The 18,624-nt window shown below is 38.5% G+C and overlaps 1 protein-coding gene across 1 annotated transcript in view; it reads right to left on the bottom strand.

Moving 5' to 3' along the window:
- Window positions 1–18,624, bottom strand: part of TMEM161B (transmembrane protein 161B) — a 54,797-nt gene that overhangs the window by 16,774 nt on the left and 19,399 nt on the right. Inside the window, exons 4-7 of the mRNA XM_069880010.1 lie at window positions 11,300–11,397; window positions 9,490–9,646; window positions 2,041–2,192; window positions 1,449–1,509 (exon numbers count right to left, since the gene is read on the bottom strand). Of these exons, the coding sequence (XP_069736111.1) occupies window positions 1,449–1,509; window positions 2,041–2,192; window positions 9,490–9,646; window positions 11,300–11,397 (468 nt within the window). The remainder of the gene's footprint in view (window positions 1–1,448; window positions 1,510–2,040; window positions 2,193–9,489; window positions 9,647–11,299; window positions 11,398–18,624) is intronic.

Raw genomic sequence — 18,624 nt, 5'->3', positions numbered from 1 at the left:
ACAATCAACTGAATTATGTACCAAAAGACACCATCATTAAATCAATTGCTGCTGTAAACAACTAAAGCACTGCAAAAGTTCAAAAAATTATGAACACTTAACAGGAAAAATACAGAAGTTACTAAAACTGCAATAGCTCAGGAAAACCAGAGTGAAGAAAGGCTAACAAACATGGGATTCGGTTAAGGGTTTCCCATGAGTTTATTCATAAATGACCCACTGAGTTTGACAAAACTTCTCTCCCTCAAAAATAAAGATTCCATAGCTTTTACACAATACCATCAGAATTCCAAGCAAGAAATTCAAAGCTGCACTCTCACAGTGATGACAAACCTTATAAATGCATTTTAGAGCACATGAATAAGGAAAGAATTCTAACAGAAAACCATTTCACAGTATTCAATGGCTGCCTACAACAGAATTATATATTTGTGTAACACAGAATCATGGAATGATTCGGGTGGGAAGGGACCTTAAAGATCATTTAATTCCAAACCCCTGCCATGAGCAGGGGCATCCCACTAGATCAGACTGCCCAAGGCCCCATCCATCCTGGCCTTGAACACCTCCAGGGATGGGGCACCCACAAATTACCAGAGCAACCTGTGCCAGTGCCACACCACCCTCATGGTGAAGAATGTCCTCTTAATGTCTAGTCTAAATCTGCCCCTCTTCAATGCACAGACATTCCCCCTAGTCCTATCACTACAAGCCTTTGTAAACAGTCACTCCCCAGCTTTCTTGTAGCCCTTTCAGCTACTGGAAGATTGCTATAAGGTCTCCTCGGAGCCTTCTCATCTCCATGCTGAACAACCCCAACTCCCTTAGCCTGTCCTCATATGGGAGGTGCTCCAGCCCTCTGACCATCCTTGCAGCCCTCCTCTGGACCTGTTCCAACAGCTCTAGATCCTTCTTATGTTGACGCTATAGCACATTCCTTTGATAGCCTATACAAAACTTGTATGTCCTGTAGCAAGCAGATGTTATTGTATAAAAGGAAAACACTACTACAATCTGATAACAGGACTAAAAGCCAAGATTTACTCCTAATGCCAACTTCACCACAAGCTCCATCTGTAGGTTTTGCACACTCATCCTCTTGCAAATCACAAGTATAGATAAAGTACTTATCACCTGTTTTAAGCAATCCTTGCAAAATTGAAGTGAGTTACAATAAAAAAAAACATTTCTAGTTTTGAAATCTGTTTTATAAACAACAACCAAAATGTCCATGGAGAAACTACATCCAAATCAAAAAGAGAAAACAAAAATACAATTTAAAGTTACTTGTGAGTACTGATGAATTGTTTTCATTAACCCATCTTTTCACATTTTTAGAGGGATCATAGGCATGTAAAACATGCAAGACAAATACTTGCTAAAAAAATCCAGTTAGCTCAGTTATAAATGTACACATGAAGAAGACCAAAGTATTTCAAGAAACTTACTGGGATTCCAAACCCTGCTTTTCAAGAAACTGCATGGCACTTTCTGAGAAATTTGAGAATCCTGCAGAGAGACACATATTATACATACAGTATAAATGCATAATGCAATACAAATGCATCAACCCCTTTCTGAAATAAATGCTAGGTAACACATGACCTTTTAAACAAGTTTTCACATGTCTAGCATACCTCTTGCATGTGCTAACTAGTATGCCATAACACAATAAAACTTGATTACTAATATCTCTTGATATTTGTATACTTTGCGAACACGAATAAATTAACCTTATTTTTTAAAACCATGGGTACTTCTCCTGTCCCCCCCTTAAAGGAACTTCATTTTACCGTGAAAGTCAAAATGGGTCAAATGGTAAAACCAGAAGGGAAATATAATTTGCCTACAAGCAACGTAGTCAAAGCTTATGCTCTTTAAAAGAAAGCAGGAAAAATATATGTTATCCTTCAGAATCTGCATTCCACACAAAGTTCCTTCTAACACACATACTCTCAAAAATACCTTAAAAGACTGAAAATAAATTTGGAGGTCATGCAACCACTAGAGCTGTTACAAAAAAATGAAGAAAATAATTACCTGATTCCAGTCCAAACTCGAGATAGTTTTCTGTCACAATGAGAATTGCCATCGCTTTCACAAAGAAGAAAAAACCAAAGGTGACACAAACTGATCTTTCACCTCCATCCTCTACTTTGAAATAATGTGTGGTCAATGAAAACAGTACCTTACTACACAAGTAAAAGGTCAAGGAAAATTAAGTTTTCAAAATAACTACATTTAAAAATTAAAAAGTGATATTTGGGTCATCTACACCAGGGCTGTTATATGATGTGCATTTTTTTTTAAACAAGTAATATTTCAGGTTAAAATTACAGAAGACCTTGAAGCATAACAATTGCACGATGGGTAGCCAGGAATACACTACTCCAGAAGTATAGTTTTGATTTAGGTTTACTTGTAGCCAGTTGCAGCAATATCCATTATTAACCTAGGAGAACTAACCAAAGTTTAAATGTAAATCATAAGTTACAAAAAAAAACCCCACATAACACAAAACAACAGTTGTATCTCCAATTAAAAGTATGGAGCTCAAAAATATTCCTTCAAACTACACAACTCAAATTTAAGATATCTTATTTTCAAAGTCCTAAATAATACCTTTGAATGCAACCACTGTGATGGCAGGGAAGTGAAGAAACACATTTTTAGCCCCAGAGAACCTACACGTGGGAAAAAATCTGACTATGAGAATTTCTGCTTATAGGGAATGTAGACCTGCCTTACCAGAAATTCTGACAAATGGCAGGGGATTTTTGCTTAGATGATTACGTGACTGTTCAGTCAACAGAAAACATATGAAAAGATGAAACACATTTCTCTGCTTACACATGTATGTGTTTGAGGTTTCTCAGCTATCAGAGACATTAAAACAACATCATGCTTAGTACTATTTAAGAAAGAAGAATCTATCCCATGTTCATACTAGGGAAAATACCAACAATCTTAAAAAACCCTATATAGTCTACTACAATATAAGAAGTCCACTCATGCAACATCAGTGCCACAAATAAGAACATCTAAGATATCACCTGCTCTGCTACTAAGCTGGTCTTAAAATTTTTATGAAGTAATCTCCTTTTTAACATAACTATAAACATAATTAGCTCTAAAGTTGGACAGTTGGTTAGGATAAATTTTTCGTGATATCTTCTCAACTCTTATTACTATGAACTGCAGCTCTTTATAACGGATTTTTTTTTTCTGATGGTAGCCAGTATGCAGTTCATATTTAAATAAAACACTTGGACATCCCTCCAGACATTCCCTTCTTTGAAAAAAACAAAAAGCAAGATTTTAAGTGTAAACTGTACCTATATGATACATATACGGTAACATTCATTCATATTTGCACTTTTTTTAAGACTAGAAGTATTTTCAGATATAGATGACATGAGTAACATCAGAAGACTATCTATTCAGTAATACATTTGAACAGTCATCAGCTAATCTCTTGAGAAACTACATGATTACACAATATCACACTTCATTAAGCAGTACATATTTTTATACACACTGCTGTATTTAATGTATATGTAGAAAGGTGGTTCTGCACACAAGAATGTGGCCTAAGCAAAGCATCTAATGACTCTAAGGTCATGATCAATTTAATCAATTTAAACTCCCTTTATACTCCACAGAAAGAACTGATCTACCCTAAATCGTCCTAGAAAGAGGTACATAATGGGTCATATAGACTGTGTTCTGGGAAGCTCTCTTTCTCTAACAATTTATTCTTAGACCAGGTGTCTTCTTACAGCTATGGATATGATTACAAATTAAACACAAATGAATTTAAAATCTTGAAGTTATGAAAAGGACTTCATAACAGTTTGTGATACATGCTGCTAAGCTGTAAACAGATTTATAACCCCTTAGATACTTCATGTTTTCAACTACATGAAGTAGATTTTGCCTAAAGATGTGGAAAAGGCAAGGAGAAAAAAGAAAGCATACTGACAGTAAATCCCAGTTACAGTGCAGATTCAGAACCCTACACCTAAATTCATGATTACACAAACTATATATGATCAAGATCTTCTGTTAATTGAACAATTACCACTGCTGCCTACTTCAGGGATGAGTAAAATCAAAGCATTATGGCTCATTTCCTCTCTTCCTTTCACTGCCTGACCTACGTTTCAGGACCTACTGAAGAAATAATTTGAGAGCACATAGTGCTAAGTCTATAGATTTCATACTCCACCTTTTATTACTTCTTTGGGTCACAAAACATGGTATACCTGTAGAATTTATGGTAAAAACTCTTACCAAAATAATTTTATGTTTTAAATTGGTACAAGTATGGAAATTTCTTAACAATGCAGTACTTCTGCACGTGGTTGAAAAGAAAAAGATCCTTCCTCTGTTTCTACTAAGATACACAAAACTTCTGGATTCACATGTGAAAATCAAATAAACTTTTCTATATAATTTCCAATTGTATGTATGCAGAAAAAAACTACAGTTTAAGACTTAAGAGTTTATTTTATGGTATTTGACAACTGACTTTTCCTAGATCAACCTTCAGTCCAGTTAACAAAAGACTGGCACTTTCCTTTGCTATGCTATCAATACCAAAAATAGCCAGTGAAATTTACTAATCTACCAATGAAATCAGGTTATTTGAACCCTTCCAGTAACAGACATCTTCCCAGCTAAGAAATATTTTACTTACGTTCATTTTCACAAATAACTCACCATTGCAACAGAACAATAGCATATAATGCTGTTCAAAGGCTTATAGGCAAAAAGTTAAGTAAACTGACTTACTCAATTGCTCTCCATGATGAATTTCAAATACCTCTATAAATATAGTAATTTAAATTACACATACCCTGCTACCAGGATAACTCATGTATCACTGTTGTTCATCTCTCTCTATCCTCATGCCTATTCTTCCTTCCACCAGTGAAGCACTTGTTTATTTTAACTAACACAAATCTTTGCAAGTAAGCTGGTTGTAACTGCTACATTTGAAAGTGTGATCAGTAATTCAGTTTCCTAATTTTGAGTGTTTGTGCTAAAAGAAGCCACATTTACAAATTTGAAAACAGAAATCATCAATCTGTAAATAGTTACTATCTCCAAACTGTAAATAAAAAATAATAAAAATTAGTGATTGAAACATTATGGCCTGCAACACAATGAGTTGTCATAAACATTACTTTTGCAAGACATATTGCAAAATTAATTGTTAAACCAAAACTCACAATCAGATGATCATGACCAGTAATCTGTCTTTACAAAATCTTGAACATAATTGTTTTGCAAGATCTCATGTTAAACCTCTTCAGCTACTGGAAACTGCTCAGTGAGTGCAGGCTACTGCCATGAAAAGCAATTAATGAACAAAGTGTCCTTCAGCCTTTCAAAGATACTAAACACTGAGCAGGTGGTGCCACAAATCTCCTGAATGCTGCCTCCAAGAAACACCTGAGTCCTCCTGAATCTATCTAGTCATTTAAAGATGTATTTTTCTGCTCTGCTGAGCACCAGAGAGTTCCCTATCCTGGAACCATTTATCCACCCTAACAGCTGTGTGGTTGGTGTTCACACCACAGTCCAGCAGAATGAGGGAGACACACAGACATTCCTGCCACTACCTTATAGGAGGTAATCTGAGCATGACCTGCCACTGGAGCATCTACCCACTCTGGCAGGGTACTGATGATGTGGCTGTTGAAACATTTCAGAACATAAACCTTTCTAAAGCTAGCTTAATTGTGCCTAGCACAGCTACCATCAACGTAATGCTGGAACGATGGAACTCAAATACTATCTTTATGTATTACTCCATTTAGACTACGTTGAAACAGTAAAGTTTAGACTAGATTTGGTTTTGGAATTTTCCTATTTATCTGTACTGTAAACATTAAAAATGCTGACACTACCTTATTGCACTGAATCAAAGCATCAATTTCAGCAAATCACAACTGAAAAAAATTCCAATCATGACTTCCAGCTTCTCTAAGCCTTTTTGATCCTTCTGTCAGCCAAATCTTTTGTACAACCTATCACCTTTTAACATGTAGCCACGAAACAGAAGAAACAATCGTCCCCAGACACAGAACTGTTCCAGAATTAATTCTTGACATATCATGTTGACGGTGTTCAAATGAAAATAGTAAGGCAACCAAGTTTTTCTAACACTTAAATCATGACTGAATCATTTCTAGTCTTGACATACTGCATTAGTAAACAGTTGTATAGGTTTTAGAGTACTCTTAGTATCCCAGAGATGTCTTAACATATTAATGAGCCAGTTTTCTTCTGAAATCTCTTCTCACCTCCTTTGTTCCAGTGACAAAATCATACAATCACAGAATCATTAAGGCTGGAAAAGACTGTAACATCATCAAGTACAACTGTCAGGCCAACACCACCGTGTCTACTACACCATGATCAGGATTGTGTTATTAATATGTCTATATATATCACTTCGCACCATTCCACTTTACCCTAAAACCTGCAATGCCCAGAATAAGTTAACATATTTCTGGAGATATTAACCCTAATATACAGTTTAGACTGTGCTTCCCAGTACTAAAACCTCCTGCACTGCCGCTAATGGCTCAGTTTGCACAAAATCATACTACTTCATCCAGGAATGAGACAGGTAATTGAGCAGAGCCCTATATGATATTAGGAAGTAGTGACTTTACAAGGATTTCTACAAAATCAGCCACTCTGTGGAGAAGCCTCCAACAAAAACAAGGTTTATTTAATGCCCTGGATAAAAAAGAGTAAATAAAATCTGTAAATAGTGGCAGAAAACTAGTTCTGACCATTGTTTCCTTTGTCTAATTAATAAATGACTGCTCAACTACCCAGTACTGAATACGTAACAATACTTTCTATTGTATTATCTCCTTCAAACTATACAAAAAAGCTAAATTGTTATTGAAGTACTTCATTTAAACACCTAAAATTTAAGCTCCACTGTTTGACAACATACTAAATAATTAAAAAAAAAATTATACACGTATACAGGTCTCTTATTTCCCAGAATTTATTTATTTCTGAAGGCTTCGTCCTAAAAATCAGGCCATTCATACTTAGGCTTTTCAAAATCTGCATATGTTTCTAGAAGTGCCACATGAAATTTAAACTTTAAATTCCCTAACCTTTCTCTCACTGCAACAAACTGAAAAAAGTCCTTCAGAATTTTTTCTCTTAAGTACACTGCCTGTTACCAAAACTTCAAAGCCATATTGGTCCCTTAGTCAATACATGCCTCGGTACAAAAATGCTAAAACACATGATTAACTGCTTAGCTTAGAGCTTGTCAAATAAAACTTAGCTTTTGCTATGCCATCTTTTGCTTTTAACACTGTGCTATCTGATCTCACTTCCCTTTCAGTCATGTAGGGAGGCTAGTGAGAAAACACAGCTAATGTGCTTCTAACACGCAAGGAGTACTTAGTATTGTTTCTGTCTCCTCAGAGTCCAGGTCTCAAGTGCTTCAGCCAGATTAGGATACAACTGGAAGTGTCTGCTTGGGCTTAAGTCACATAAAAATGGCAAGTGCCAAAGAATGAAATAAAAAAGGAGCCTCATAGCTACTTGCATATTCATACTACTGAGATGGAAAGCTTGCATTGCCAGGCATCTTAACCTTCTTTAATCTCTGCATTTGGCTTTCCCCTGAATTGGCAAGCAAATGAAAGCAGTGATTAGAATTGCCTTAAAACATCACAGTAGTAAAGAATTTTTGTAATAGATTTTCCTACAGTATATAACTCACAACTCTGTTTTACCGAGAGTTGCAATCACTGTAGCATTATTTAAGTCGGCTACACCCAAGATTTGAAGAAAGCAGCAAATGGGACATTGCCACCAATAAATTAAAGATTGCATTGTAGCTTTTAGTCCTTGAAGACTGTTTTTCCATTAGTTCTATCAACCTCCCCCTCATCCTCCAAAAGGAAGTCAAAGGTGCTGGCTTTCATTCCTGATTCTGAAGCAGCAGCTGCCTCTCTCTCCTTCCCTCTGCCAAGATTAAACCAGAATTCCTGACTTCACACAAACAAATAAAACAAAGGCTGTGCAATAACAGCTACATGTGTGCTATAATATAGCTATAATATCATTATAAGGTGCACAAGAGCCAGACACTAACTTTAGTGTCACTTCCTAGAAGACTAGAAAGAACACCTTTTGGACCATGGATCTGTCCACTGACAAGTCCAAGGAGAAGTATCTGGTCTGGAAGTAAGCTGCTGTCTTCTTTTTCGAAATGTAAGTCAACTCTCTCTTCTAGCAAGTTCTTATCACTGCAAGAAAAATTCTTGATACCATTTATACTTCTGTCTACTTAGCAAAAGAATTCCTATCCTTATCATAAAAGCAGCACGTTTTAATAATTATCAAGTACAGACAAATATTAAGTATATCCAGAACTGTTAGCCAAATATATCCAAATACTAGAACTCAAGGGGTTTTACGTAACACCAACAGTTATTGCTAACACACAAAATGACACCATAAGAACCTCTATTGAAGAACAGGCATTTATATAGGAGGAATCAATTTTGAGTATTCAAGGGCTGTATCAGCCTTAACTTAGCCTTTTATCTGTTTGTCAGCTGTCAAGGGAGCAGTGGAGTTGTGGCAATTCATTTTCTAACTCACCTTTTCATAACCTGCACTGTTCCAAGCCCATACTCAATTCCATTGCTGTACCACCATCTTTAAAAGGAAACTTTTCTCCCTAAAGGGTGTGTCTGGATTGGTATGTGGAAAACAGTTAACTACCATGCAAGCATCCATGTCTGATATTGCCTTCTCCCGTAAAAAAAATGTAACAGCTGCTTCTTTTTATGGTTTGATATTGCCTGCTTCCTAAATACTCTGCTTCTGTTTCCCTCAGTTTCAGAGAGGAGTTCCACTTTTCTCAGATCTTTGAAAACATACCACCTCAACTCCTACAACTGTCTACGTATATTATTTTCAGTAAACTTCACACATATGTAGTGCATGTATTTTAGAGTTAGGAATTCATGCATGTATCTGTGTAATAGATGAGTATACATATTACTGTACTATTTTGTTCAGGAAGTATCAGATTAAGCACACTGAAAACAAGAAGTGTGCAGTAAATTGCACGCTTCTTCAAAAGTTGTAAATACTTTCTGTACAGAAATCTATTTGTGATTGCCAACTGGGCAAACTCAAACAAGTTTAGAACTACTATATGTTACAGATGACACTAACTGTAGGTTCACATACATATATATTTTCCATAACTTATTTGGTATTAATGTTAACAAACTATCGATACCAGTGTATACAAAGAGAATGTATAGCATATAAATGACAAAAAAATGGCACTAGCTTACATGAATCTTCTTCCAAATGTTAAATGTTTGTGTATCCTGTCAATCAACAATACAAGACCTTTATAAGAATTGCAGAATGATGTAAACTATTTGGAACAGAGTGATTTAAGAAATCAGAAAAAGATACACTGCAAAAGCCAAGACAAGCAGACACCACACAACACTGATATTCATTTCTTGTGAGGTCTTCACAATGCTGTAATAGGCTTCCGACACCACATACACAACTGTAGCTGCAAAAGTGAAATCCACCAACCACTGATATTCTGGAAAATAATGCAATGCTGAAAAATACAAGTTTGCATATGTTAAAAATGAGGTATTTTAAGGCAGTTACTGACATACACAGAACAGAGTAACAATTTTAAAATGTTTTCAAATAATTTGAGGTCTAGATAGACACAGATCACCAAAGCAAAGAGCTATAACAGCAAAAAAAAACCCACATTTTTTCCACTCAACAATTTAAATGTCACCCTGTATTTTTGATATTCCATACTTGATTACTACTCAGATTTATAAGGCTAGAAGATTTTGCTATTTTATCATCTCAGCTGTTACACATTAAAATCCTAAATTCAAAAAGCATACTTAATTTAGGTCTCAACATCACAATACAAAACAGTCCTTCAGTTGAGACTAGCTCAAATTCCAGGTGAGAGTGAAGATTAAAAGCTTGCTGGCAATCACTTAAAATACTACATTTAATTGCTCCATCTTTTACTTTAAAAATATATAATCTGAGGTACTGATGGTTTGTTCTACAAGAATTTGTTTATAACTCGTGTATAGCAATAAATTTGTGTAATTTCCACCGTAAAATCCTGGGGATTTTAGGGTGTTGCATGCAGGCTGGGTGATTTACAAAGAACGAGCTCCCACATGTGCTGGGAATTGCAAAAAACAATTTGTGACCAAATGCAGCCTTTCCCCCTCAAACACCTTCCCTACATCTACCCAGTTAAAAAGTCACAAAACCCTCCTGAGTATTTTTCTGCTTCCTACAAGCTACCTGACATCAACCATAAGCAATTGGCCAAAAATCAGGGATTTCCAAGTCCTATACTTATTTTGAAAGAGCTATCTGGATAGATCCAACAAAAGTTTGTATACGTAATTTTTTAAAGGCAGTTAACCCTGCACACCATGAGTATCTATAAATACTCAGTGAGACAGTTAAATGCTGTAATTACAAGCAAATAACACTAACTGAAAATTGTGGATGCCCTGTTTATTTATATGCCAGCTTCAAAAACTCTGCATTTTTGTTAATGGCATTTTCTATGCTGTCTGCGATAATTTAAGCTGAGACGTTTCTACATTATGCATAGAATAGATGCATATGAAAATGTAGAAAGGAAGAAAATATGTATCATGTATATATAAATATCCATAAAGGAGTTTTCTGTAATAGAATGACTGGTTATGATTAAGGACTCAAAAATTACAAATTAAAAAAACAGTAACCTCCAAAACGCTTAAAGCTGCTTATTTCTGTACTGCACTTTACCTCAGAGTTTCAGATGTGTGGTTGAAAGGTCTAAGTTTCAATGCTACAGCACATTTCACATTTTAGATGAGCAAAAAGTACATGTTTCAACATCCATCAACTGTCATTTTCTTCTACAGAACTATGATCTTTATTTCAAATAGACTACGATGTTACCCTTCCAGTGTTGTCTCATTCTCCTATGGATGCCTTATACAATGATAGATGTGATTTATGCTGGATTTCACCTAATCATGCTTTTCCATAACACTGCTATTAAGTCATCAACCACGGGAAAAAAAAGGCAGCCTAGCCCTACTTCTTGCCTTCTCATTTAACTTTATTATGAGTTGTAATTCTATTCATTCATTGACTATGAAAAAGGATATTCCAGCACTCATCGCAAATAAATACTTAATAGAAAGAATTTGCATCCACTCATTCTTACCGATAGTGTCCCTTTCAGTCACAGATTTTGTTTCCAGATGAAGATTGATGTCTTTTGGAATAGTTAGGGGTTTGTTTTCAATATGACCATCATATTTTCTGTAAATAAATAAATAGGAAATACACATATGAATATGACTAAATAAACTCCTTCAATATATAGTTCCATTTTAAATCTAAGAAAAGCACAGATCACTTTTTTGCCAAATGCAAATGTTTTTATCTGGCTTCCTAAAAGCATTAATTCAAGTTCAAATCTTGAGAAACAAACAGGTATGTCAATGATTCTTAGCCTTATCTTGCAGGGTTCTGACATAAAGGCTTCTATATGCTGCATCCTGAGCATGAGGCCAGTGTTTATTTCAGTTCAATGATTTCCTCTGTCCAGGCAACTACCGAGTATTCTTGTAAGTTCCCTTTCTCATAAGTTAGTGATACAAGCACAGCTCCAGAGTAGAATATATCCACCCCATCACACAGATACCTTAGAGAAAATCAAAAGTTAAACTGAGACTTTTTAATTGAAGTCTAAAGTAGGATGCTGAAAGACAGGAGTGTTAAATAAAGTCTTTGGATTGACAGTAAGACAGAGACAGACCTGGCAGTGTTAATTCATTGAACAGTCACTGGAAGTAACAAAAAGCACTAACCTACCTCAGAAGGTAGAAGTTTATAAGAAGAAAAGTAAAAAATAGATTTCCCAAAAAAAACATTAGGCCTTTTTGTCAAAACAGGGTGCTTAGGAAGTATATCATGCAAGCCAGACTAGCCTAGACCCTTGAAAGAGCCATCCCCCTAGCCATTAAGCAAAGAATATTTAAAGTATGTGTACAAATACGACAGACTTGTTCCAATCCATACCCTGCTCATGCAAGTGAATGAAGAGAAAAAATATATTTATTGCAGTGTTATGAGCAATCCTAGAAGTCCAGTATTGCTTGAAAAGAAATAACCCATCATGCTTTCTTTGAGGAGACAGACAAGACTAAGTACATTGTGACATATGACCAGAGTTCAAAACCGTGTTCTAGATTTTAGCCACTGCTGCAGAGCATGGCAGTGATACACACCAGCTTCATAAAGAGCAACACGTGGATTTGTTAGTTCCTACCATATAGCTGGTATTTGCTTATATAAATTGAAGGAGTAAGACAGCCAAAGTTTGCCGCATACTCCTAAACCCTCCCTGGCTTCCAGCATTGAGCAGCTTGGGGATAATCTGAGCCTCAGACTGCGACTTCTGAAACCACCATTTTTCAGAGATTACGTGATTTTGCCTAATCTCTTTCTGAATCAGTATGAAATTTATTGAGCCATGTAGTGTCTTGTGACACCAAGTTGCCAAAGTTTTGTGTCCCAAACTGAGAAGACCTTATACCTGGCCTACTAATGTCATTTGGTGCCTCCTTGTATTATAGTAGTAAGCGTATTACTTCCTACCCACCCCCTGAGCAAACTGCACATGTACCTCTTGCAAAACTGTCCTCCAGCCAGTTCCCAGACTAATAAGCCTTACACTTCTCTTTCTTGTATGGAAGCCTTCCTCCTGATGTGCGGGCATATGATATAGGGGAAAAAGTTAGAAAAACTTAGAAGGCTTAGCTCACTGAAATACACACTGTCTGCTAGAAAAGGCCTTGAAGACCCTGGATGTTGATAAGGGAGGAGCTCATTCACAGACATTCACTGGTAAGGGAAAGCTGAAATGTGGACAACAGCAGAAAGCTGACTGCATCCGTCTCTGCAGTCTGCGCCTGCGCACAGATCGGGTTCAGGGACGATTCATGAGGAAGATGAAGGCTGCCTCAGCCCTGAGCCCCAGACCACAACCACCAGGAGACACTGCACCTGGGCGATTATGGGAGAAGCTTCTCGAATCTAATTATAATAAGAAATGGGGAAAGGTTGTGAATATGCAACAGGCGTTTATGAATAGGCATGTCTTTACACTATGACTATCTGCTTGTTAGACCATAAGGTGTGCGAGTTAGGAGGATTATCCCCTCGCACCCGCTGGTGAATAAACACACACCTGCTTCATAACCCTTAACGGAGTTATAGAGTTTGATTCCACAAAACAATTTGGCACCCCAGATGGGACACCCTCTCTATCCGGCTGCAGGACCAGTGGGGAGCGGGAAGTTCTAGGTGCCACTGGACTATTTCTCTGGAGAATCTCCCATCCTCATCTGATCGCTGCAGGGAGACAGACGGCCCATCAGTGGGTGGACAAGGTATGTGACTTGGGGATACGGATACCTGCAGGAGAGGTAAGGGATGAGACTGTAAGTCATGTATGGGACACGCAAAGACAAGGAGCTAGATTGCTTGCCTCTGGGAATTGGAAAGAGGGGACAAGTCTGTAAGTCGTGCATGGGACGCTACATGCAATAACAAGGAGCTAGATTGCTCGCCCCTGGAATTGTTGGGCCGAATGGGATGCATAGTGAGGTAAGCTGGGGGCAGGGGCGGGGTTCCTATAGCTTGCCAAGACCTTGTAAGGTGTCTGAAGCTGGGGATAGCTATCATTGTATTTTAAGTGTTGTATGTGCCCGGTACCATGTGTAGTTTGGATATCCATAATATCGGAAATTGGGGATCCAATTTGACTGGTCATAACTAACACTGTGTGAGTTGGGCTGGCCCTGAAACGAATGGCTGTGTGTTTGAGACACAGCATCGCTACGAAGCAAGTGAGGAGCTCTGATTGTTGTGTGTTGTTAATTTGTTCTGTGCTCCATTAATTGTTTAATGTATGAGACAGTGCTGGACTTCGACAGGAATTTAAAACTTTAGATACTAGTGGAGAGACAAGTGGGCACGCCAGGGTGGGCTCAAGTAGCCGACCTGTGCCACCAAGGAGTTTCAAGTACTATGCAGGTAAAACTAGGCAGGACACTTGCTCACTCTGAAAAGCAGGGGGCGCTGCCAGAGACAAAGTGCTTGAAGTTTCAAATGTTTATAAAACTTACAAATTAGTTTTGAAAATATCTAGCAAAAAGGAAAAGAAAACAAAAATGGAAAACCCCAGCCTTGCAGCTGTGTGTGTGCATGGGTGCCCCCCCTTCTGCTTCTTTGTTGAGTCCGCAGGAATTAAACATGTTACCTCTGTAGGGAGATACTGGGTTAAGAACAATTCTATTCGCATAAGAACAACGTGCAAACCAGCTATTATAGGTATTCCTAAATAGGCTTTATTAAAAGATGGGAGAAATCATCCTTAAATTTTTCAGAGTACCAACTATTGATTTACCCAAAATTTGCTGTGTGATTAGTTCTGCAGACAGTTTTATTGTGTATAATTGGGGAGAAATACATTCAGGTTTGGTATATGTGTGCGTATATTATGTTTATCAGTAATGTAAGAAGAAAGGTTGAACTACTGCCTAATTGGCAAGGACAAACATTTTTTTCACAGCAAAGATACATGAAGATCATAACAGATGACATATTTAGAGTAATAGGTGCATTTTTGGTGTTAAGGATAGATAAAGAATTGTTTGGTGGATAAGGAATTGGTTGGATAGTTGCATTCAGGGACCAATGGTCAACGGCTTGTGCGTTTGCAGCCCAGAAGGCCAACTGTATCCTAGGCTGCATCAAAGTATGGCCAGCAGAGTGAGGGAAGCAATTCTCCTTCTCTAGTCCTCTCTCAAGAGACCCCATATGGAGTATTGTGTCCAGTTATTGAATCCCAGGCATAAGAAGAACATGAATCTGTTGCAACGAGTCCAGAGGAGGCCATGAAGATGATCCAAGGGCTGGAGCACCTCTACTCTGACAACAGGCTGAGGTTGGGGTTGTTCAGCCTGGAGAAGAGAAAGCTCTGGGTAGATCCCATAGTGGCCTTAGTGGGGGCTACAGGAAAGTTAGTGAGGGGCTTTTTACAAGGCATGTAGGGATTGGACATGGGGGAATGGCTTTAAATGGGAAGGTGGAAGACTTAGATTGGACATAAGGAAGAAATTCTTCACAATGAAGAGGTTGAGGCAGTGGCACAGGTTGCCAAGCAAAGTTGTGGACTACCCCTGCCTTGGAGGTGTTCACGGCCAGGCTGCATGGAGCTTTGAGCAGCCTGGTCTGGTGGGAGGTGTGCCTGCCCACGGCAGAGGGCTTGGAACTGGATGGACTTTCAGGTGCCTTCCAACCCAACCATTCTATGAACCCATCTACTCGAGCATCTGCAAGCTTCCTTGTGCTTCACCGACCCCCAGTTGTATTCTGATGTTCTCCTAGTACATGCACACACAACTACCAACATATTGAGTGAGATGAGCATTTTGATAACTCGAGCCATTTCAGCTCAACAAAATTTGGTGTTCTTATACTTTAATTGTCCCAGAGGATCCATGATTCAAAAGACACAGTCAGAGCATACCCAGGATCATTGACAGCTTTAATTCAAAGTAATTCATAGTAGCTATAGACCTATTATTTTATTAGCCTAACAATTTAATATAACACAAGTGATTCTGAAACAGAAAATCTGCCTAAAATTCATGTGCTGTAACAACCTACAGCATAATATACCAAACTGTAATACGCATTGAATAAAATGGACTACAGGTTCACACTTCTGCTGCTTCTAAGGCTAATTTTCATACAAGTTCATTGGTCTCCTTTAATCATTTCTCCTTAAGTTACTTCAAATTGGAAAAGTACTTAAGGAGCAGGGATTACATTTTGTCAGACTATAGGCTCGACAAAACCAATTCTTTATCTTAAAAAGACAAGGGAAAAAATCAAATGGATACATCATTATTTATTCTACGCCATCTGTTTCACATCTCCTTGGCTCAAAGAAGCACTGCATTCCATTTTGTGCAATCTAAACAAACTAACTCAATAGGAACAATTCCTACTTGAAGCTATGGTTCTCGTCCAACAACTGCTGCTTCTCTGGAGGACACAGAGGTGTGTTTATCGACTATAAAGGAAGTGTATTATTCATTCTGTTGTTGGAACAGCAAAGAAAGCATCATTTAAGCCTTCACATTAGCATCCTGTTTCTTTGGAGTTTCATATCTCTCTGTGATTAATATTTACCCCAGCACAAACTACCTACAACTATTAAATCTGCATTCTCTTGCTTGTTAAAATAGTAAGGTAGTTATATCAATCTTGTTATAATTAAATCACAAAGACAAAGATTTACTGAAAACACAATGAAAACACAGCATCACATTCGAAACATTAGATGGAGAATGTTAGTAAATGAGAAAGGACTTAAAGCATACATAGGTGACTTGTGATAAAGGTTCCTGCTAAACTTCACAGTAAATTTTCAGAAAATTGCAAAGTCTTAAGTTTCTAAGTCAATACACACTAACATGACATGCTTCCAGTCAACTGACAGCCTGAACTACTCTGGAGAAAGTGAGAGCAAACATTTTGGATGCTTGAATAACAAAAGGCCAGCAAGGCTAAGGAAAGACAATTACGAGCAACGTAAACAATTGCATTTCTAAATAATAGTATATCCTGTTTAATGATCCTTTGGGTGGACTTAAGAGTTATAGCTACATAATTAAAGTTACTGATATATCAATAAATATCACTGGTTAAATTAACAGTTACAAATTGCAATGCTATTAGTTATTTTCCCTCAACTAGTCACAGAAAATCACAGAATCATAGAATGGTTTGAGTTGGAAAGGACCTTAAAGATCATCTAATTCCAATCCCCCACCCCAAGCATGGGCAGAGACGCTTCCACTAAATCAGGCTGGTCAAGGCCCCATCAAGCCTGTTCTTGAACACCTCCAGGGATGGGGCATCCACAACTTCCCAGGGCAACCTGTGCCAGTGCCTCACCACTCTCACAGTGAAAAGATTCCTCCAATTTATAGCCACTACCCCAGTCCTGTCACTAAAAGCCTTTATAAAAAGCCCCTCCCCAGCTTCCTTGTAGCCCCCTTCAGGTACTGGAAGGTCACACCCAAGTCCTCTGCAGGGCAGTTCTTAATCACATCATCCCCCACTGCGTACTGAAATTGGGGATTGCCCCGACCCAGGTATAGGAACTTGCATTTGGCCTCGTTGAACCTCACAAGGTTTACATAGGCCCACTTCTCCACCTTGTCCAGGTCCCTCTGGATGACATCCTATTCGTCTGGTGTGGCAACTACAACACTCAGCTTGGTGTCATCTGCAAACTTGCTGAGTGTGCACTCGATCTTGCTGTCAATATCATTGATGAAGCTATTAAACAGCACTGGTCCCAGTATGGGTCCCTGAGGGACACCACTTGTCATGGATCTCCATCTAGACTTTGAGCCGTTGACCACTACTCTGAATTCCTTATCCACTGAACCATCCACCCATCAAATCCATATGCCTCCAATTTAAAGAGAAGGATGTTGGGGGAGACTGTGTCAAAGGCTTTACAGAAGTCCAGATAGAGCACATCCATTGGTTTTCCCGTGTCCACTGCTACAGTTGCCCCGTCATAGAAAGCCACTAAGTCGGTCAGACAGGATTTGCCCCCGGTGAAGCCGTGCTGGCTGCCATTAATCACCTCTATGTCCTCTACGTGCAGTAGCAGAGCTTCTGGGAGGCACAGAGGTGAGGCTGACAGGTCAGTAGTTCCCTGGGTCATCTCTTCTACCATTTTTAAAAATGGGGACTACGTTACCCTTCTTCCGGTCACCAGGGACTTCTCCTGACTGCCATGACTTTTCAGATATCATGGAGAGTGACTTGGCAACCACATCTGCCAATTCCCTCAGGACTCTGGAGTGCATCTTATCGGGCTCCATGGACTTATATATGTTCAGAATCCTCAGGTGGTCACAAACCTGATCCTCCTCTACAGAGGGAGGGGATTTCCCCCCCTGGTCCCCATCTTGTCGTCCATTGACCCAGGAGGGGTGAGGAGAGCAGTTTCCAGTGAAGACTGAGGCAAATAAGTTGTGGAGTACCTCAGCCTTCTCCTCGTCTGTTGATAGGAGGTCACCATTTCCAACCATGAGTGGGGATACGTTCTCTTTGACCTTTGTCTTTTGATTGACGTACCTGTATAAGCCCTTCTTGTTAGTCTTCACTTCCCTTGCCAAGTTTAGCTCCAGCTGTACCTTGGCCTTCCTGACTTCAACCCTAGACAACCAGGCAGTGTCCTTATACTCTTCCCAGGTTCCCTGTCCCTGCTTGCACTGCCTGGGCAGTTCCCTCTTCTTTAGTTTAACCAGCAGGTCACGACTCAGCCATGCTGGTCTCTGCCCTTCCCTGCCTGATTTTCTACATCTGGGGACTGAGTGCTCTTATGCTTTATGGAAAGCATCCATAAATATTTGCCAGCTCTGTTCTGCTCCATTGGGGACCATGTCC

This window comes from Phaenicophaeus curvirostris, chromosome Z (genome assembly GCF_032191515.1).
Source record: "Phaenicophaeus curvirostris isolate KB17595 chromosome Z, BPBGC_Pcur_1.0, whole genome shotgun sequence".
Taxonomy (NCBI): Eukaryota; Metazoa; Chordata; class Aves; order Cuculiformes; family Cuculidae; genus Phaenicophaeus; species Phaenicophaeus curvirostris.
Note: the sequence above shows the minus strand (reverse complement) of the source record. Positions and strands in the feature narration are given on the sequence as shown.